This window comes from Hemiscyllium ocellatum, chromosome 9 (assembly GCF_020745735.1).
Source record: "Hemiscyllium ocellatum isolate sHemOce1 chromosome 9, sHemOce1.pat.X.cur, whole genome shotgun sequence".
Lineage (NCBI taxonomy): Eukaryota > Metazoa > Chordata > Chondrichthyes > Orectolobiformes > Hemiscylliidae > Hemiscyllium > Hemiscyllium ocellatum.
The window spans coordinates 35,418,771-35,441,581 of NC_083409.1; the positions used below are offsets into that span (position 1 = coordinate 35,418,771).

General features: G+C 43.5%; 1 protein-coding gene across 3 annotated transcripts in view; it reads right to left on the reverse strand.

The window, feature by feature from the left end:
* LOC132818656 (uncharacterized protein C1orf21-like) overlaps nucleotides 1–22,811 on the reverse strand; it is a 199,011-nt gene that overhangs the window by 11,619 nt on the left and 164,581 nt on the right. For all 3 annotated transcript variants that reach the window (XM_060829673.1, XM_060829672.1, XM_060829674.1), the window contains exon 5: nucleotides 524–584. In XM_060829673.1, the coding sequence (XP_060685656.1) occupies nucleotides 524–584 (61 nt within the window). The remainder of the gene's footprint in view (nucleotides 1–523; nucleotides 585–22,811) is intronic.

Sequence of the window (22,811 nt, forward strand, 5' to 3'; positions counted from 1 at the left end):
ATCCAACTGGCTCACTAATATCCTTTCACTGCTACCCTTACCCAGTTTAGGCTGCATGGGACTCCATGCTCTCAACAGTGAGATTGACCTCTGCAGTGGTCCAGAAAACTACACAATTTAGGAATGACCAGAGAAAGCCAACAAGTGTTGGCCTTGCCAGCGATGGATACATTTCATGAAAGAATTTAAAAGGAAAACTGTAAAGGCAAATTGAAAAGTCTTTAGCCATACAAGTTGCATATGATCCTGGAGAAATACTAACTAACGTATTAAAATTAATCATGTTGACATTTTAAGTTGACGTTTTCCTCTCTTAGAAAACGAGTTTGACTAGCAAGTTTACATAATCCTGCAGATTGCCAAACTGTAGAAGGAAGGTGACTAAATGTTAACAGATTGTGAAAGAACAAAAGAAGGTTGAGGGGAGAGGGAATGGAATTTTAAACTCAAGAAGAACACATGATGTGTCAGAATGAATTAGTCAAGAAAAGCATCAAACACTGCACTTCAATTAAAATCTTACCCTTTCAATTTTTTCATCCAACATCTTAAAGAATTCTTGCTGACTGTCTGAGGTGTGAAGGCTGAAAGAGATATATAAAACAACCATTACTGTAAGAGGGACCACATAATGATAATCATTTAATATATGCTTGCTATTATATTGAGACAAATACAAGTATTTGCTTTCTCTCTGTGTACAATAAGCACTTGGGATTGCATGGTTAACTGGTTTACAGAGCGATGTTATTCTGGATTAGAGTGGTGCTGAACTGCTGTGCTTTTCCAGCACCACTCTAATCCAGAATCTGGTTTCCAGCATCTGCAGTCATTGTTTTTACCGAGAGGGATGTTATTGTTCTAGTTCAAGGTGCACAATAAACACAGATAATAGGGATTGTGAATGATACAGGCATAAAGTGTGTGCGACAATTGAGTGGTTTGTTTCAAATTATTAAAGCTCATTAATTCAAGCATTTATGCTCAATTAAAAGATTCCAAATACCATCATGCAAATATGCATAAGAAAATTCACACCTTGGACACAAAATTCCTGTGTGATACTCTTGATTCATGGGAAATCATCACCTCTACTATCAGTACCCTATAAGCAGCAATATTTCCTGTCAGTGCTACGCAGTTAAAAATGGCTGCACACTTGCATTGTGTCTTGTATAAAGTCAAAAACTACCAATTGCACAGCAGGAATTTTTTTTTCATACAGTCAGAACAGAGACAATAGAAAACAAAGTCACATCCCATCATTAGACTCCACTGCAATTGAAGTGGCAGCACCTCTTTTTACATCAAGTTTCCCAATGGGGAATTAATTAATCATCAAAATAGTCAGAATGTGTGATTGATCCAAAGTGGACATTCGGCTAAGAACACTGTGCATAAGTGAGAGGCCAGAGACTAGAAAGGACGCAGGGTGTGTACATTTTGAGAAAACACTTTTATGGTGCATCCACCCAGATCACCTTTTATGACTTGTACAGCACAGGAAGCCATGCTCAATAGACGTACAAGTGAATAAGCACAGTATCTCAGTGATCAGAGTTACGTGCTTGGGGAACACGGATGGGGCTCGACGGAGGATGCTGGATTAGACAGCGGCTGACGGCAGTGAAAAGAGCCCGGCACTGGACTCATGGTGGCAGTAGTAAGTCAGCTGCAGTACCAGCGGTGGTGTCCGTGGGCCCTGTGCAGGACACAGGGCAGTGGTAGCGAAGCAGCAGTTAGCCCCAGACCCACACCATGTTGGAGGAGCCCGTGAAGCGCCAGTGGAACTGGTAGAGGCAATGGTTGTTGTGAGCCGTAACAAGAATGAAATGTAAAAATTAACTCTTGTTTTAAGTTTTGGTTTTGTATTCTGTTCCTGCTTTAATTTCTGTATTTCAAGATGGCAGCAGACAGTGGCAACATTAAACAACACTTCTCACTGTATTCGTAATACACTTGACAATAAATAAATCTAATTGAATCCGCTCTGATCTTGCTTCATTCTACTCAATACTCCAATCAGGGCTGGGGCAAGGAAGACAACTAGAATAAAGTTAAACTACAGCATTTACATAGAGCTTGATGATAAATGCCTTGTGTCTGTATACAACCTTCTACCTTTCTTCAGTAAATTAACTATATCAGTATGTCTCACTTAAACTGTTCACAATAATAATTTTAAAAGGAACAAGACCTTCCATGATAATGTTACCAGATCAATGACTACGACACAGCTGAGACTGTAAATTTTGCTGCACATAATTTTACCTTATCCTCAATGCATATCTTTATGCAAATCCTTCTTAAGCTTGAAAATATGTTTGATCAAATGCAATTAACAGATGCAACACTGGTGCAAGAGATCAAGTGGATATAGTATAGATCAAACATGGTATAATCTTTTCATCATTTCAAACTGGTTAGTTGAACATCTGTATCATTTTTACAACATTATTCATTTGAAATTCATGAGACTAGCAGCTGACTAGACCTTGACAAGCTACCTGGATAATATACACTCCCTCTTTTAGATGAAAGAAGCCTTTTCTTCATTTATATTCTCTTTGGAGACATATACATTGTCTGTATGCACACCTCTGCCACTGCAGGTGTGCACGGCCCTTGGTCCATCAGTGACTAAATTTACGGATACATATCAGAAGGATGGTGTGCAGGTATCTTGTAGATAGAGGAAGTCACTTAACTTTAAAGAACACGGTGATCTGATACTGGTGCATTGCAATTCAGCACAATCTTCAGATTACTACACCAGTGCCATTTCCTCAGGGCCACCAGCCTCTTGTTTGACTTTGTAACATTTGTCAAAGCATTGTGTACAGGCTAATCAAAATAAGACAGAATTAGTTCATTGCATCCTATGATTGCTGCAATGTGTCCAAGACAGATCTGATGAACTATAAGAGGAAGTACAAGTATGCAGTGTTGTGGATAAACAACACCTGATGTTGACATGCTAATGTACCATATCGTGTTGCTTTGAAAGGAAACTTGACACTGAAGAAAATCAGATATTAATAACGTGGCAAGTATGTTAAGTGTACTTCAAATTGGTCGGCATTTGGAAAAGATAAATTGACATCTCAGGTGGAGAAGGTTGATAAAATAGTTCAGAATCTGCGAAAGGTCACTATTCATTTGAAGGTCATCATTTCTGTGATGGAGGAATCATGGCAGTACAGTTGTATACAGGAAGCTCCCAAAAACAGCAAAACAATGATGATCACTTTGTTTTGTTTTGTGAAATTGATTGAGGGATAAACATTGGCCAGGAACAATTTTCCCTGCTCTCTTTCAAAATAGTGCCACAGGATCTTTTAGACTCATCCAAGAAGGCAGATATGGCCTCTGTTCAAAGTCTCAAAGAAGATAACACCTTGAACAGTGCTGTGCTCCCTCAGTACTGCGCTAGAGTTTCAACCTCATGTATTGGAAAGAGACTTGTATCTCAAACCTAGTGGCTCATAGACAAGAGTGCTCTCATCTGGGTCAAGGCTAACATGGTGTGAGCAATTAAGAGAAATTGAGGGCTGCAGATGCTGGAGAACCGAGTCAAGCGTGTGGTACTGGAAAAGCATAGCCGGTCAGGCAGCATCCAAGGAACAGGAGAATCCATGTTTCAGGCATAAGCTTTTAATCAGGATTGAGGCTTGTGGGTCAGGGATGACAGAAGATAACTCAGTAAGTGATAGGTGGATGAAGGTGAGGGAGAAGGTGATGGTCAGAGAGGGCAGTGATGGATGGGTCCGGAGGGCGGTGCCGAGTTGGAGACTTGGGACTGGGATAATGTGGTGGGAGGGGAAAATGAGGAAGCTGTTGAAATCCACATTTATCCGATGTGGTTGCAGGGTCCCAAGGCGGAATATGAGGCATTTCCTCTCCAGATGTTGGATGGTAACGGTTTGGCAGTGGAGGAGGACCAGGACCTGTATGTCCTTGATGGAGTGGGAGGGGGAATTGAAGTGTTTAGCCACAGGGTGGTGGGGTTGGTGAGTGTGGGTACCCCAGAGATGTTCTCAGAAACGATCCGCAAGATGGCATCCTGTCTCCCCAAAGTAGAGGAGACCACATCGGGTGCAACGGATGCAGTAGACGATATTAGAAGGTGTAGGTGAATATCTGACGAATGTAGAAGGATCCCTTGGGGCCTTAAACAGAGATGAGGGGAGTGGTGTGGATGCAGGTTTTGCACTTCTTGCAGTGGCATGGAAGGGTGCCAGGAGAGGAGTGTGGGCTGGTTGGGGGGCATGGACCTGACAAGGGAGTCGCGGAGGGAATAGTCTTTTTGGAATGCTGATAGGGGTGGGGAGGGAAATATATCTCTGATGGTGGGCCCGTTTGGAGGCATTGGGAATAAGGGATGGCATTTTTACAGGAGGTAGGGTGGGAGAAGGTGTGATCTAGGTAGCTGTGGATGTCAGTGGGCTTGTAGTATATGTCTGTGGTTAGTTGGTTGTCAGAGACGGTGATGGTGAGGTCCAGGAAGGGGAGAGAGGCTGCTGAGATGGTCCAGGTGAATTTGAAGTCGAGGTGGAAGGTGTTGGTAAAGTTGATGAACTGTTGATGGTGTGAGCAATCCAATACTTTGAACTAGAAAGTTTACAGGAGAGAAATATATACTTCATAAAATAAACTGAAGTGCTAACAACAAATCTTATACCAAATACAAGGCTGAGATTTTAATCAGTTCTAAACGCTTCGTGGAAGACCTAGTGAACTGGGCAGGCAGGATGAAGAGAAGTTTGGAAGGAGATCTGGTAGAAACATTCAAAAACCAGGAGGAGTCTGGACAGATTAGACAGGGGAAAAACCTTTTTCCACTATTGGACGGATTAAGAATGAGTGTGGCACAGATTTAAGGCAATTAGCAATGCAGGTGCAAGGAGAAGCTTTACACTGAAGGCTTATGATCTGGATTGTGATGTCACAGAGCACAGTGGAGGCATTCAAGAGGGAAATGGAATACTATTTGGAAAATGAAAACGGGCAGGGTTACAGGGAGCAGGCAGGGGAATGAGATTAAGTGAACTTGCTTACTTGGAAAGCTGGTTCAGACATGACAGGTGAAATGGAAGATAATGTGGCAAGTACGAGGCTGTGCACTTTAACAGGAAGAACTAAGAAGCTGAATATTATTTACACAGAGAAGGACGGCAGAAGGCTGCAGCACAGAAGGATTTGGGAGTCCATGTGCATAAATCATAAAAAGCTGGCATACAAGTCCATCAAGTATTAGGGAAGGCAGATGGAATATTAGCCTTTATTTCAAATGGAATGGAGTATTAAAAATAAGGAAGCTTGCTGAAATTATACAAGACACTAGTTAAAGCACATCTGACAAATGGACAGATTCAGTCCCCTTATTCAAGGCAAGATATACTGACATTGGAGGGAATCCTGATAATGTTCACTTGGTCTGTCCTGAGTATGAGGGAGTTTTCCAAGGGAGAGAGGTAGAATAAGTTGTACGTGTATTCATTGGAGTTTATAAGAAATTTTTATTCAAACAATTGAGACTGTTAGGGGCTTGTCAATGTTCATGCTGAGAGATATTTAGCCTTAATGGGAGAGTCTCACACCAGAGGGCACAATCTCAGAGTAAGGGATCACTCATTTGAGACAGCAATGAGAAAGAATTTATTCTGTCAAAGAGTACTTAATGTGTGCAATTCTTTACTGCAGAGAGCTCTCAAGATAGGGTTATTAAGTATATTCAGGGCTGAGGTAAACAGATTCTTAAATCAGTGAGTAAAGTCAGGGTTACGGGTTTAAGGCAAATTGGAGTTGATGATTATCAGATCAGCCATGATCTCACTGAACAGTGGAGCAGATGCTGAATGATGTACTTCTGCTCCTATGTTTTATGGTCTTATGATCGACGCTGTTACAATTCTGTGCGAGATTATTAGAAAAATGAAACACAGCCACAATAGTTACTATAAGTTACAGAAGTATTTTTATGTAATTGAAATTGCTGAGGGGTACCTTTTTTTACAACCGGAAATTACTATCTTTTTGCCCAATTAAGGACAGTTACATAACAGTGTGCAAATTCTGAAATTTGCTTTCCGGAGAATGGGAGGTGACTCTACACACAACACGTGGATTGAGATTCTATGACCAGGTTGGGTGACCAACTGAATTTGGCAGAGGTCTGGGGATTGAAAAGATGGGAAGTGGGAAGTAACTGCAAAATACTGACACCTCAACTAGGAACTGGACATTTGCATTTCTAGCATATATGATAAATTGGTAGCTACACAGCTTGCCATACAAGAATACACCCTTCCCTTTTGTTGCTCGGCAAGCCTTTCCCTAACTCTCCAAGTTACCCTGGGAGGAAGACCCTTAGAGCTAAAAAGAAAATTGTTACTTTCACAAATCATGAAATTGTTTTCAGGCAGATTGGATACTTTCTACATTAAGACAGCAAAATCTAGCTGTCAGATTAATCAAAGGTGGTACAAAGTTAATTAAACAGTTCGTATGGCAACTTAATTTTTCTTATTGCTCATTGATGTTGCGTTCAGAGCTATCCTAGCTGCCAGTCTGGCAGTATCTTTGCGGTAAGGTGAAATCTCATGAGTGATTAGCAACAGACTTTATTGAACATTACTATATATAGAGCCTGGTAATAGGCAACATTTTACTTGGAGCCCCACAGATCCAGGCTCAAGTTTCATGTGATCTAACATAGCTTCTTTCCTACAGGCTCAGTAGTTAAAGCTAGAGTATAGATAAAATTTCCTACATACTACATTCTTTATTCAAATCTTGATTAGATTAGATTACTTACAGTGTGGAAACAGGCCCTTCGGCCCAACAAGTCCACACCGACCCGCCGAAGCGTAACCCACCCATACCCCTACATTTACCCCCTGCCTAACACTACGGACAATTTAGCATGGCCAATTCACCTGACCCGCACATCTTTGGAATGTGGGAGGAAACCGGAGCACCCGGAGGAAACCCACGCAGACACGGGGAGAACGTGCAAACTCCACACAGTCAGTCGCCTGAGGCGGGAATTGAACCCGGATCTCTGGCGCTGTGAGGCAGCAGTGCTAACCACTGTGCCACCGTGCCGCCCTTCACACTTCACACCCTTATTTTTCAAAACACATCCTACCTTCTCCTAATTTCTTCTTCTGATATCTCTGTGGTTTTCTAATTCTAACCTCTTGAGGACTCAGCATTGATGGTTGTGCCTATTTCTGTCTTGATCATAAGACCTAGAATTTCTTCAGAAAAATCCCTGCCCTTCTATGTCTCTTTTGTCTTAAGGGGCTCCTTCAGATCATCTTCTTTGATCAAGTGACCTTCTAATATCCCTTTATACAGCTCAGTGTTAAATTCCATTTAATAACTCTCCTCTGAAGAGCACTCGAATATTTTATTCTGTTAAATATGCTAGAAAAATGCAAGCTGGTCTTGGTAAATCTTTTGCTGATCAAATCGATAGACACTGGCACTCGGGAGTTGAAACAATCCAAAATGCTCCTGGTATGTGTGTGTATGCGCGCGCACACACACACACACACACATTGGTACAAGGTGAATCTTGCCTTTGCAAACCAACACCACCAGCATTTCTTGGAATTTCTTTTGAATAAAAAAAGACTAATTTAGTGTCTAATCCAGCCACATTATTAGCTCTATTCATCTTTGAGCTTATATAAGAGAAAGTGAGGACTGCAGATACAGGAGATCATAGATGCTGGAAAAGCACAGCCGGTCAAGCAGCATTCGAGGGCAAGATCCTGATGAAGAGTCTATGCTTGAAATGTCAATTCGCCTGCTCCTCGGATGCTGCCTGACCGGCTGTGCTTTTCCAGCAACACACTCTTTGACTTTGGGCTCGTATCGTCAGGATAGAGTTTACTGTTGCATCAGTGTACCATCAGATAAGCACTCAAATTTCTATCATTGTTTTAAGACTGATTCTGATGGGATTTAACACAATTATATGGATCTTGTTTTTATTCATGAAGTTAGGATTCCACATTACTTATCAAATTTCTCAAACACCTCTACGTGCTTTTTCATAAAACTGATTATTGTTATTAAATAGGCAAATCCAGCAGCAATTTTGCACATAGCAGGCATATACAAACAGAAGTTGGCAAACGCACCAAAATCCCCTTCTTTCATTTAAGTATCATAGGATTTTTAACATGCACCCAAACCATTGAACAAGCAGAAATGATCTTGGTTCATCCAAAGGCGAAAAGAACTCGCTTTCAGTGCAGTACTTCCTCAGTACCAATCTGGACAGTCACTGTTGATTCAAATACTGGGAATCAAGCATTCAACCTTAAACTTTTTGTTATTAGGTGTATGTACATACAATTCAGTTCCATAACGTGACTGGATGTGATTTTTGGAGTGGAGATGCTTGAGATGTAACATGTAAAGTTGTAAAATACAAGACTCCAATTCTGTCCAGGCCATGAGTTATAACAAGCTACATATAGGTTTACGATGATTTCCACTTCCTTGTATTCCAGTCTTCTACATATGTGTACTCGTCAGTATCAAAATCCTTTGGTCACTATTTTACTATTTACCTAATCCGTAGGTATCTCCCAGTAATCTTAAACTCCATCTATACTGTATTCAATATCACGCTGTCTTATTATCATTGACAAACTTGAACATGGCTTTCCATTGCATTATTTAAGTCACTAACAAATAATGAAAATTTGAGGCGACATCGATCCTTCTGAGTACCCCTCATCTATCATGTCTGTTTAATAGAGTATCAATCAACAATCATTATCTCTTTGATAATGAACAGGCACTTTATTGCGGTAAGAGATGAATAAAGAAAATAGCTTGCTTTTATATTTTTTATGACTCAGAAGTTTGATTTTAATTTTCGATCATAGAATTTCTTTTCCATTCATTCACAGGACATCAGTGCCACTGACTAGGTCAAGACACACAGTGATCCCTAACTGCCCTTTGAGTGATTTAGGATCAGGCCTGTTGTGTCTCAAGCAATGAAGACCTTTTGGAAATGTACTCATTGTTCTAAAGTAAAATTATTTTTCAGTTTTTTTATGGTAACTCAGCATTTGTTTCCTATTCCTAGTTTCTCTTAACCTGTGGCATGCCAGAACATTTCAGTGGGACATTGCTGTGGGTCAGGAGACACACACAGGCCAGACCAGGTAAGGCTGGCAGATTTCCTCACTTGAAGGTCTTTAATGAATTAAATATGTTCTTACAAGACTCAATGGTAGTTTCACAGCACTGTACGCGAGACCAGCATTAAATTCCAGATTTATTATTCATTGAATTTAAATTCATCAACTCCTATGATCGAATTTGAACCAATGTCCTCAAAGCATTAATCTTACTATCTGCATTACAAATCCAGTGGCACCCCCACCTCTCTCTTAATAGTCAAAATGCACACATTGCAATCAGTAATGTGATAATGACCATCTATTCTGTTAAAAACTGATGCTTGGTGAGGAATAAATATTGATCAGGACGCTTGACAAAATAATGAATTATTTTGAACAGCGTCATGAGATTTCTTTGTTAACATTCACCATGGAGAGAGAGTGTCTCACCTGAATGACAATACCTCTATAAATGCACCATTCCCTCATATGACAATGCATTGGTGTAGCAGTGCTCTGAAAGCTTGTACTTCCAAATAAACCTGTTGGACTATAGCCTGGTGTTGAGTGATTTTTAACTTTGTCTATCCCAGTCCAACACCAGCATCTTCACATCTTGGTGTAGAAGGATTACTTCACCAAGAAAGGGAATTGAACCCCCAAACTTCTGACTGAGAAGCAAGACTCTTACTGCTTAGTGAAGACTGACACATGGAAGAGGAGAAATGGGTTCTGCCTTCATTATGATCAATGTCAAAGAGAGTCAACATTCAGTAAGCCTGAACTTGTAAATGCTCCTTGTCAAAGCAATGAATTTATGCATATCTGCATGTGGCATGGTATTAACTATTGCCATTTACCATATTTGTACTGAAAGACATTTCTCATAAAAATATTGTGCTCAGTATTCAGAGACTGGGAATATTCAGCAAATTTCAGATGAAGTGAAGCATGACTGCAGATAACACAATTGGGCTTTGATTTTATTTTGCAAGTTTACACTCTTGAACACAGGGTTAACTTGTCAGAATTCATTGTATAGTATTATGGGACTTAGGTTCTAATGGGACTGAGTGTAAGATGGGGATTAAAGGTTAAACAGCATATACTATTTTATTCAATTCAATTCAATTCCATATAAAATGATTTCAGACAAAGGAGAAAACAGAAAAAACTGCACATGTGGTCGAATGTTTCTGTGTCTGTACAGATTGGAATAGATAGTCTCTCCCTGGTATGACTTCATCAGGTCTAAGCAGCAATTTTCTCTATGCCTGTTCTTACTGGGATAAGTCTCTGACAGAGGTCCAGAACCAGTTTAATGGTATGAAGTTTCCATAATCACCATAGCAGACTAGACATTGACTACAGTTTTGCTAGGACTGCTTGATGCCACAGCCAGGTGGCCCTGACAGAACCCAAAATAATCATCAATGAGCAATTTATTCCTAAAAAAGTGCTGCTTAATAGTATTGTTGATATCTTCCGTCACTCCATCGAATCCGCAAAAAATCCTTTAAAATGTTCTAATAAAAAGTACAGAAGGAGGAACTTTATTCTTTTTAAACTACTACCAATATACAGCCATCTCTCCATGACATTCATTGTCATTGCCAAATCCCTCATTATCAATATCCTGGGAGATACTAATGACCAGAAGCTGAACTGGAACAACACTATTAATATTGTGACTACAAGAGCAGATCAGACGGTTGGAATTCTGCAGTGAGCAGTATAAAATATTTCAAATTCACTTATGTTCCTGAGGTCACCAGGGTTTCTGTTTGTTCTCTGCAACTCTGTCTAAATGTTTTGTTATTCTACATCCATGATTCGTTTTAATACAATGTTGATGTGAATATTTTCCAAATCTTGTTGAACATGGACACTCAGTGTGGCTACAGGGCTTGCAGCTATACATGTAGTGTGTTAATATTCATCTCACTTACAGGATCTGTAAGCTCAATTTTCAAATGAACTAAAACTCCTGACATATAGCTACTTTCATACATCTGCGCACTCTAATCACACAGGTACCCAGTGCTAGACAATGATTCACAAGTAACAGCTGAGAAATAGTGATTCTACTATTTTCTATCATTAATATCAATGTTAGTGGTCCAGAGGGGATTATACATCAGGGAGAATTATATATTTTCTCATTTTAATAACTATATACCCGACCAAAATCTCATCAGTTTGCTAACTAGAGGAACGAGTGCACAGGGAAACAAACAATACTTGCTGGGAGCAATTTGTCCTTAAGTTACATTTTTCAAAACATTTATGTCAGATTTCAGTCAATGTAATTTGCATTTATGTCTTTTTTCATTCATTAGCGGGACATGCATATCACTGGCTGGCGAACATTTATTGCCTGTCCCTATGGCCTTTGAGATATTTTAGATAGTTGCTGTGGGGCCGGAGTCACATGTAGGCCAGACCTGGTGGGGATGGCAGATTCCCTTCCCTGGAGGGCATTAGTAAACCAGATGGGTTTTTCCTGACAATCCACAATGGTTTCATGGTCATCAACAGATTTGTAATTCCAGATGATTACTGAATTCAAATTCCACCATCTCCCGTGGCAAGATTTGAACCGAGGTCCCCAGAACATTACCCGAGTTTCTGGATTTATGGTTTAGCAATAAACCCCTAGGCTATTGCCTCCCCTTTATGAAGGAAGATTCTACTTGAACTATTTCCATTTTTATTTGTTCGGGTTAGGATACAAATGCTAAATATAACTCAGTACACTTGTAATAATATTCTGGATTAGTGGTGCTGGAAGAGCACAGCAGTTCAGGCAGCATCCGAAGAGCAGTAAAATCAACGCTTCGGGCAAAAGCTCTTCATTAGGAATACAGGCAGAGAGCCTGAAGCCTGGAGAGATAAGTGAGAGGAGGGTGGGGGTGGGGAGAAAGTAGCATAGAGTACAATAGGTGAGTGGGTGAGGGGATGAAGGTGATAGGTCGGGGGGGGTGGAGGCTGGGGTGGATAGGTGGAAAAGAAGATAGGCAGGTAGGACAAGTCATGGGGACAGTGCTGAACTGGAAGTTGGGAACTGCGGTGAGGTGGGGGAAGGGGAAATGAGGAAACTGTTGAAGTCCACATTGATGCCCTGGGGTTGAAGTGTTCAGAGGCAGAAGATGAGGCATTCTTCCTCCAGGCATCTGGTGGTGAGGGAGCGGCGGTGAAGGAGGCCCAGGACCTCCATGTCCCCAGCAGAGTGGCAGGCAGAGTTGAAATGTTGGGCCACAGGGCGGTGTGGTTGATTGGTGCGGGAGTCCCGGAGATGTTCCCTAAAGCGCTCCCCAATGTAGAGGAGACCGCATCGGGAGCAACGGATACAATAAATGGTATTGGTGGATGTGCAGGTAAAACTTTGATGGATGTGTAAGGCTCCTTTAGGGCCTTGGATAGAGGTGAGCGGGGAGGTGTGGGCGCAGGTTTTGCAATTTCTGCAGTGACAGGGGAAGCTGCCAGGATGGGAGGGTGGGTTGAAGGTGGGGCATGGACCTGACCAGGTAGTCACGGAGGGAACTGTCTTTGCGGAAGGTGGAAAGGGGTGGGGAGGGAAAAATATCCCTGGTGGTGGGGTCCGTTTGGAGGTGGTGAAAATGTCGGCGGATGATTTGGTTTATGCGAAGGTTGGTAGGGTGGAAGGTGAGCACCAGGGGCGTTCTGTCCTTGTTACGGTTGGAGGGGTGGGGTCTGAGGGCAGAGGTGCGGGATGTGGACGAGATGCGTTGGAGGGCATCTTTAACCACGTGGGAAGGGAAATTGCGGTCTCTAAAGAAGGAGGCCATCTGGTGTGTTCTGTGGTGGTACTGGTCCCCCTGGAAGCAGATACGGCGGAGGCAGAGGAATTGGGAATATGGGATGGCATTTTTGCAGGAGGTGGGGTGGGAAGAGGTGTAATCCAGGTAGCTGTGGGAGTTGGTGGGTTTGTAAAAAATGTAGGTATCAAGTTGGTCGTCATTAATGGAGATGGAGAGGTCTAGGAAGGGGAGGGAGGTGTCAGAGATTGTTCAGGTAAATTTAAGGTCAGGGTGGAAAGTGTTGGTGAAGTTGATGAATTGCTCAATCTCCTCGCGAGAGCACGAGGTGGTGCCAATGCAGTCATCAATGTAGCGGAGGAAGAGGTGGGGAGTGGTGCCAGTGTAATTACAGAAGATAACTGTTCTACGTAGCCAACAAAGAGACAGGCAGAGCTGGGGCCCTTACGGGTGCCCATGGCTACCCCTTTGGTCTGCAGGAAGTGGGAGGATTCGAAGGAGAAATTGTTAAGGGTGGGGACCAGTTCGGCCAAATGAATGAGAGTGTCGGTGAAAGGATACTGTTGGGGACGTCGGGAGAGGAAGAAACAGAGGACTTGGAGGCCCTGGTCATGGCGGACGGAAGTGTGGGGGGATTGGATATCCATGGTGAAGAAGAGGCGTTGGGGGCCGGGGAAACGGAAGTCTTGGAAGAGGTGGAGGGCGTGGGTGGTGTCTCGAACATATGTGGGGAGTTCCTGGACGAGGGGGGATAGGACAGTGTCGAGGTAGGTAGAAATGAGTTCAGTGGGGCAGGAGCATGCTGAGTTCAGTGGGGCAGGAGCATGCTGAGTCAATGGGTCGGCCAGGGTGGTCAGGCTTGTGGATCATGGGAATGAGGTAGAACGGGGCACTGCAGGGTTCCCGGACTATGAGGTTGGAAGCTGCGGGTGGGAGATCTCCTGAGGTGATGAGGTTCTGTATGGTCTGGGAGGTGATGGTTTGGTGATGGTGGGGTGGGGTCATGGTCAAGGGGGCAGTAGGAAGAGGTGTCCTCGAGTTGGTGTTTGGCCTCAGCGGTGTAGAGGTTCGTGTGCCAGACTACCACTGTGCCCCCTTTATCTGCTGGCTTGATGGTGAGGTCGGGATTGGAGGGCTGCGCGATGTGAGGGTGAGAGGTTGGAGTGGGGGAGGGGAGTAGACAGGTAGAGGCGGTTAACGTCCTGGCGGCAGTTGGAAATGAAGAGGTCGAGGGCAGGTAATAGGCCAGTGCGGGGTGTCCAGGTGGATGCAGTGTGTTGGAGGTGGGCGAAGGGGTCCTCGGAAGGGAAATGTGGCTGTGGTAGCAAGTTTGTTTCAGGAATTTGTTTCCTCTGCCCTGAAGCTCTTCAACCGTGTCCTGAAACAAACTCGCTACCACAGCCACACTTGCTTCCTCAGTGCCTGCCTCCGTAACCAACTCATCCCACACGGACTCCGGACCACCTTTAAACCAGCAGAGTTCGGACCCGAACAGGACAAACAGTATAGGCTACAGGTTCAAAAACACCAGCAACGGTTCTCCTTCAAGATCCTCCGCTCCACACTCGCAGCAATGCGCCGGCACCTAACCTCTCTACAGTCTGCCCTGCCTCAGCTGAGGGCCACACTCAGAATTGCAAAGGACCCACTCTGTACTACATTTTCAGGAGAATTCATACTCTCAACAAACAGTATTTCAATTCCATCTCAAACATCAAAAACTGTAAGTACAACAACCTTTTATCTACCCACCTCCATAACCAGCGCTCCTCAAACATTCCAGTAGATTCCCCTGGCCTCTGGAACTGCTCGAACGCCATTAGCCATGCGGGTGGTGCAGCTGCCACCCCCATGCTGATTGACGATGTCACTTCCACCCCCATCACGGCCACTCCCACAGCCAATTCCACCCCTCACAATTCCTCATGCACCACACGTGACATCACTTCCGCCCCTCACATCATCGCTGATGTCACACACTCAGTGACTTCCGCCCCCCCCCCCCACCCCCACTGCCGCGTTTGCCACCACTTCCGCCCCCACCAACGCCCCTCACCTGCATTCTGCTGACACCCCCCCCCATTGTCACCATCCCTGTCCTCCAGAACCCGGAGGGGAACACCACCTCTACTCATCACTCCACTCCCATTCCCCCCGCCACCACACCCACTCCAGTTACCAGCTCCACCCCCACTCCCAGCTCCACACCCACATCAGATCCCAGCTCCCAGCTCCGCCGAGTTTTCACCATCCCCCCAGACCTTCCCCTCACTGAGGACGAAGTATCAGTCCTCAGCAAAGGGCTCACCTTCAAGCCTCTCCGTCCACGCATCAATGAACTTAATACACGCTGTGACGTCGAACACTTTTTCCGCTGCCTCCGCTTCCGAGCTTACTTTCACAATCAGGATTCCCGCCCACTGTCCGAGGACCCCTTCGTCCACCTCCAACACACTGCATCCACCTGGACACCCCGCACTGGCCTATTACCTGCCCTCGACCTCTTCATTTCCAACTGCCTCCAGGACATTAACCGTCTCAACCTGCCTACTCCCCTCCCCCACTCCAACCTCTCACCCTCACCGCCCTCAGACCCCACCCCTCCAACCGTAACAAGGACAGAACGCCCCTGGTGCTCACCTTCCACCCTACCAACCTTCGCGTAAACCAAATTATCCACTGACATTTCCGCCACCTCCAAAAAGACCCCACCACCAGGGATATATTTCCCTCCCCACCCCTTTCCGCCTTCCGCAAAGACCGTTCCCTCCGTGACTACCTGGTCAGGTCCACATCCCCCCTTCAACCCACCCTCCCACCCTGGCACCTTCCCCTGCCACCGCAGGAACTGTAAAACCTGCACCCACATCTCCTCCCTCACCTCCATCCAAGGCCCTAAAGGAGCCTTTCACATTCAAAGTTTTACCTGCACATCCACCAACATCTGTTGCTCCCGATGCGGTCTCCTCTACATTGGGGAGACTGGACACCTCCTCGCAGAGTGCTTTAGGGAACATCTCCGGGACACCAGCACCAATCAACCACACCGCCATGTGGCCCAACATTTCAACTCTCTCTCCCACTCTGCTGAGGACATGGAGGTCCTGGGCCTCCTTCACTGCCGCTCGCTCGCCACCAGACGCCTGGAGGAAGAACACCTCATATTCCGCCTCGGAACACTTCCACCACAGGGCATCACTGTGGACTTCAACAGTTTCCTCATTTCCCCTTCCCCACCTCACCCCAGTTCCAAACTTCCAGCTCAGCACTGTCCCCATGACTTGTCCTACCTGCCTATCTTCTTTTCCACCTATCCACTCCAGCCTCCCCCACTCACCTATTGTACTCTATGCTACTTTCTCCCCACCCCCACCCTCCTCTCACTTATCTCTCCATGCTTCAGGCTCTGCCTGTATTCCTGATGAAGGGCTTTTGCCCGAAACGTCCATTTTGCTGCTCATCGGATGCTGCCTGAACTGCTGTGCTTTTCCAGCACCACTCTAATTCAGAATCTGTTTTCCAGCATCTGCAGTCATTGTTTTTACACAGTTGTAATAATAGTAGATTCAAATCCATTTGAGGATTTGAGTACATAATCAAGGCTGAAACCTCAATGCATCGTTGCAGAAGTTCTGTATTTTGAGATGGTATCCACTTTCACTAAACTTTAGCTTCCAAGCCATGAAAAGCAGCATCACTGGGTCATTTTTAAAAATAAATTTAGACCTGGAGAAGCCATTATAGTTCAATGTTGAGGTTAACAATCCATTCCCCTACTTCAATTGCCACTGTGTGAATGATTGTGACACTACCTTGAATGGACCTCTCAGTGAGTGGGCAATGATGGAATCTAGATGGCTGTGGTCACAACTTGAGCCATTCCTCAGCCATAGGATTATACGCCTTGGAAACAGACTCTTTGGTTCAACTTGTCCATGCCGACCAGATATCCTAAACTGATCTTGTCCCATTTGCAACATTTAGCCCATATCCCTCTAAATACTTTCTGTTCATCTACCCCACCAATGCAGATGCCTTTTAAATGTTGTAATTGTACCAGCCTCCACCACATCCTCTAGCAGCTTGTTCCATTCATGCACCACCCTATTCAGCCTTATAGCTTAAGCCCTCTAATGTCAGCAATATATGGTCCACTTGTGGATTAAGAGGTCACATCTCCTCTGGCCTGCCCTGAAGAGACTGAGGCTGCCCAGATTTTCCAAGGAAGGTTGATTTCATCTCTCAGGTAGTTACCAGATTGCAGTTGGTGACATTCAACCAAGACATGCTTCATCAAGAGACAGAGGTGTTATCAGTGTATATAATGCTGAGTGTGATTCAGTAGGGTCTACGGCATTTCAGTTGAGCAACTTTATCTTTAAGATTCTGCATCAATGGGAGTGCTTCATTAGCTATTAGCTGGTGATGTTCTTTCAGGAGAATGTTTTCTCTGCAGACAATAAGAAGTTCAATCTCTGACGAAAGGAAGCCATCTCAAGAAGTATTGGCCTTGATATCCCAGAAACAATCCTTCTAGTGTTCTGGAAACGAACAGTTCATTGATGTTTGTGGGACCAAACTGGACAAGGTGCCACACTGTCCATTAGCAGTCACTGCACTGCAATTAATTCATTACATTTGAAGGATGGAAACTTTATTCTTATTCATTCACGAGAAGTGATGTCACCAACATTTATTGGAATGTTGACATGTTTCCAGGCCAGGATAGTCCATAACTAAGAGGAAAGTTTGCAGGTGATATTCCCATGTGTCTGCTGCCCTTATCCTTCTATGTCATCTTGGGGAGTTATGGCATTCATCCTATGTGGAAGGTACACCTTCTGTCACTGCATCAGTCTTAGAGGGAATGCAGAAGGTGGAGGGAATAATAGCGGATGTCGTGTGAACCAAACAGACTGCTTTGCTTTGGATGGTGTTGAGCTTCTGCAGTATTGTTGGAGATTCACATGGAAAAAAATCACCAACATTCCTGATGTTTGACATGCTTTGGGCAGTCAATTTGTGAGTTGGTCCCTGCAGAAGTCCTAGGATCAGACTTGCTCTTATTGTAGCAGTATTTATGTGGCTTGTCCCATTCAGTTTCTGGTCAATGGTACCTCCAAAGATGTTGGTAGTGGGAAATCAGCAGTGCCATTGAGAGATGGCTGTGTTCTCTCTTCTTATTGATGTGCATTGTCTACCAGTCGTGTGGTACATATCTAACTTGCCACTTGTCAACCAAGCTTGAATGTTATCTGGGTCTTGATACATGTAGACATGGGTTATTTCTGTTTATCTGTGAGGAGTCACTGAACATGGTTCAATCATCCCCACTTCTGACCTTATGACTAAGTGAAGGTCATTGATAAAGCAGCCGAAGGTGGTTGCACCTAGGACTCTAGCCTGTGGACTTCCTGCAGTGATATCCTGGGACTGAGGTAATTTATAATTAGAGCACACAAACAGGCCCTTCAGTCTAACTTGTCTGCACCGATCAGATATCCTAAACTGATCTGGTCCCATTTGCCAGCATTTGGCCTGTATCCCTCTGAACCTTTCTATTCATAGGTTCTACATTTGCTCACTGAATCTCAACCTGTGCTACAAATCTTCTCAAAAATCACCCTTTCTATTCATATACCCATGCAGATGCTTTTTAATTGTTGTAATTGTGGCAGCTTCCACCACTTCCTCTGGCAGCTCATTCCTTCCACGCACCTCCCTGTGAGAAGCCTTTAGATGGCTTTTAAATCTCTCCCCTCTCACTTTAAACTTATGCCTTCTAGTTTTGTGCTCCCCTACCCTGGTGAAAAGACCTTGTCTATTTATCCTATCCATGCCCCTCATGATTTTATAAACCTCTATAAAGGTCCCCCTTAGCCTCCGATGCTCCAGGGAAAACAGCCCCAGCCTGTTCAGCCTCTCCCTATAGCTCAAACCTTCCAACCCTGGCAACATCCTTGAAAATCTTTTCTGAACCCTTTCAAGTTTAACAACATCTTTCCTGTAGCAGGTTTAAATTTTTAAAAAATCAGACAAATCATAATTGCTAAGTAATTGTGTGCACGTTGTTCCCTGGACTGTAGAATTCGTACAATTATGTTGCAGTGTCATTCTATGACACTGGATGAATTAGAGACGAATTAGAGACTCAACTGCACATACTGAGTGTTTTTTTTGGGTGGGGGGGGCTGGAAGTTAATTTTCCTTTCCATGCAAATCACTGTTCAAAGCAGTGATGCTATTCACTGATGCTGGCCACAGTGCAATAACGAGATGTCAGCTGTTGCATCTCCTCATCACAAGCTTGTGACTTTAAGTCCAACTCTGGTCCTTAAGCACAATGATTAAGGCTGACACTCCAACATGACACTGTGTCAGCGGTACCTGCTTTCAGGTCATCTGTAAAAACCGAGATCCTCCTTACTCATTTAAATGGACATAAAACATTCCATTGAACTATTCTGAAGAGTAGCAGGGGAGCTTTTTTTTCAGAATAGATTAGATTCCCTACAGTGTGGAAACAAGCCCTTCAGCCCGACCAGTCCACATCGACCCTCCGAAGAGTAACCACCCAGACCCATTTCCCTCTGACTAACGCACCTTTCATTATTGGCAATTTAGCATGGCCAATTCACCTGACCTGCACATCTTTGGACTGTGGGAGGAAACCGGAGCACCCAGAGGAAACCCATGCAGACATGGGGAGAATATGCAAAGTCCACACAGACAGTTGACCAAGGCTGGAATCGAACCTGGGACCCTGGTGCGGTGAGGCAGCAGTGCTAACCACTGAGCCATCGTGCCACCCAATATCCAGATAAATTTCATCCCACAATCAACATCATAAAAGCTAACTATTGTCACACTGCAGTTTGGACAAGCTTGCTGCACACAAATTTGCTGTTGTACTACCAACAATATTGCAGTGTATTCTCTTGTAAAAAATACATCACAGACTATAGAGTAGTTTAGGTATCCTATGATCATGAAAGGCTCTATGTAAATAGAAGTCTTTCCTTCCATGTCAAATTGACCATCCTTCCATCACAAACCCAGATAACAATGGCGGTCTCAATTCCAGTTCAATTTTCTTTCCAACCAACAATGTAAAAAGTTACTGTTTGGTCCAAAGTTCACTGGATTACAGCCAGACCAAGAATCCAAGCTAATATTTCCCATTAAAATGGCCACTGGATACAACTGTCAGTAGCATTCTACTCCTTGCTTTATCTAAGTTGGCTAATTCAGTAAATTTCAACTCCAGCTTGGGAACCTCTGGAAGATACCAGTTATCTGTTTTTCTCAAAATCAGATTGCACATAGTTCCAGAAGTAACCATCACTGTCCTTTCTCAATAAACCATTCATTGTGTTTGCTTAATTGCCTTTAAATTATGGTGTGTAATCATTGTCAACTGTCACACCTGCCTATTGGGAAAATGCCCATGCAATAACATGGGTTGACAGATTAATCTAGTCAGACCAGGAGCAATGATGAACTCTTGTAGTCTGCAGTAATATGTGTCATCTCCAGAGATCTCAGTGATCGCATTCTCCTGTCTAGGCTGTCATGTCATAAGTTCAAATCCGTTTCTGAAAAGGACTGGCAACTCTGTCCTGACCAAGTGCTACATTGTCAGGAGGTGTTAATTGAAAAGGAGACATGACATGAATACTCCATTAGGGAAAGTGGCACTAGGGAATAGAACTAATGCAGGCAACGTGGGTCAAATGGCCTCCTTCTTCAGCATAACTATTCTGTAATTCTGTCTTACTTGCCAGTCTTGGGTAGAAATAACTGATCCCATGATATCTAATACAAACAAGAACAGAAGCATTGCCGTGAGTGTTCAGACTCATTTACTTTTAACCAACATTATCAAAATAAATGTTTTAATCATCATCACATTGCTGTTCATGAGGTTTTACTGTGTTCAAATTGGCTGCTAATTTCCCATTTGGCAAAGGTGAGTATACTTCAAAAGTATAAATGTCTGTCAAGTGCTTTGGGACATCATGAAGCCATGAAAGGCACAACATAAATTCCAATCTTCTTAAAGGTGCCAACAAAATCACTGACTTCAAAGCACTTCTTTAGCTTATAGGTCATTACATTCAAATATGGCACAGGCAGATTACTGGCAACATAAATACTCACTGAGATCTGAAAATACAATGCAACACAGTTCAAAATGAAAGACTGTCAATCAACCTAGGTAACGTAATACTAAGAAGCCATGGGATATTGGTACCATGGTTACTTGTTTGTGCTTTATTTTTATCTATTTCTGAAAGAAACGATTTAGATTGGTTGCCACTTTGCACAGGGGAGGTGATTATGGCATTATTGCTAGACTGTTAATCCACAGACCAAAGTAATGTCCCAGGGACCTGGGTCTGAATCCTGCCACAGGAGATGGTGGCATTTGAATTCAATAAATATGTGGAATTAAGAATCTAATGGTGACCATGAATCCATTGTCAACTGTCAGGAAAAACCCATCTGGCTCACTAATGTTCTTCAGGGATGGAAACTGCCATCTTTATCTGGTCTGTCCTATATGTGACTCCAGGCCCACAACAATGTGACTGCCCTCTGGGAAATTAGGGATGGGCAATAAATGATAGCTAAGCTAGTGATGTTCTCATCTCATTGATGAATTTTTAAAAAACATGAAAATATACAGAGAATCAGGCCTATTCAGTTTGTCTATTGACGCCCTTTAACATGAATAGTCATTCTATCCACAGTTCTTTACTCATTTCAAGATTACAATAATAGCATTAGAATAACTGAGCCACAGCATTACACTCATAAATATCACAATTTAATTTATGAGTCCTATAAATTCCAACAGACTGAAAATAACCATGATGTCATCTTTAATGTGTAGCAAAATTAGAGTTCCCAAATTTATATTTCTGAATGAAAATGCACCATAATGAATGCTGAATTATGAGCTGGAAATTGTAACATGCAGCTAATTGAATTTTCCGATCAGAACAATCATATTTGTGTCAGGTGGAGTTTAATTTAGATAACTGTGAGATGTTGCATTTGGTAAGGCAAACCAGAGCAGGACTTGTACTGTTAATGGTAATGGAGTGTTGCCAAACAGAGACCTATGGGTGCAGGTGCACAGTTTTTGGGAAAGTGGAGTTGCAGGAGGATAGGATGTTAAAGAAGGCATTTGTTATGCTTGCCTTTGTTAGTCAGAACATTGAGTACAGGTGTTTGGGGTGGGACTAGATTGGGTTGGGATAAATGGTCGGCATGGATGGGTTGGACCGAAGGGTCTATTTCCATGCTGTACATCTCTATGACTCTATGTACAAGACATTGGTGAGTCCAGTTTTACAATGCTACTTACAATTCTGATCATTCTTCTGTAAGAAAGATGTTGTTAAACCTGAGATCTGAAAAGATTTACGAGGATGTTGCTGGGACTGGAGGGTTTGAGCTCGAGGGAGAGGCTGCTAGGCTGGAGCTTTCTTCCCTTGACTGTTGGAGGCTGAGGGAGTGACCTTATAGAGGTTTATTAAATCATGAGAGGCATGGATAGGATGAACTTACACAGTCTGTTCCCTGGGCAGTGAAAGTCCAAAACTAGAGGACATAGATTTAAGGTGAAAGGAGAAAGATTTAAAAGGGACCTGAGGGGTAATGTTTTCACACAGAGGGTGATGAGTGTATGGAACAAGCTACCGGAGAAAATGGTGGAGGCTGGTACAAATACAACATTTAAAAGGCATCTGGATGGGTATATGAATAGGAAGGGTTTAGAAGGATATGGGCCAAATGCTGGCAGATGGGACTAGATCAGATTGGGACATCTGGTCAGCATGACCGAGTTAGACTAAAGGGTCTGTTTCTGTGC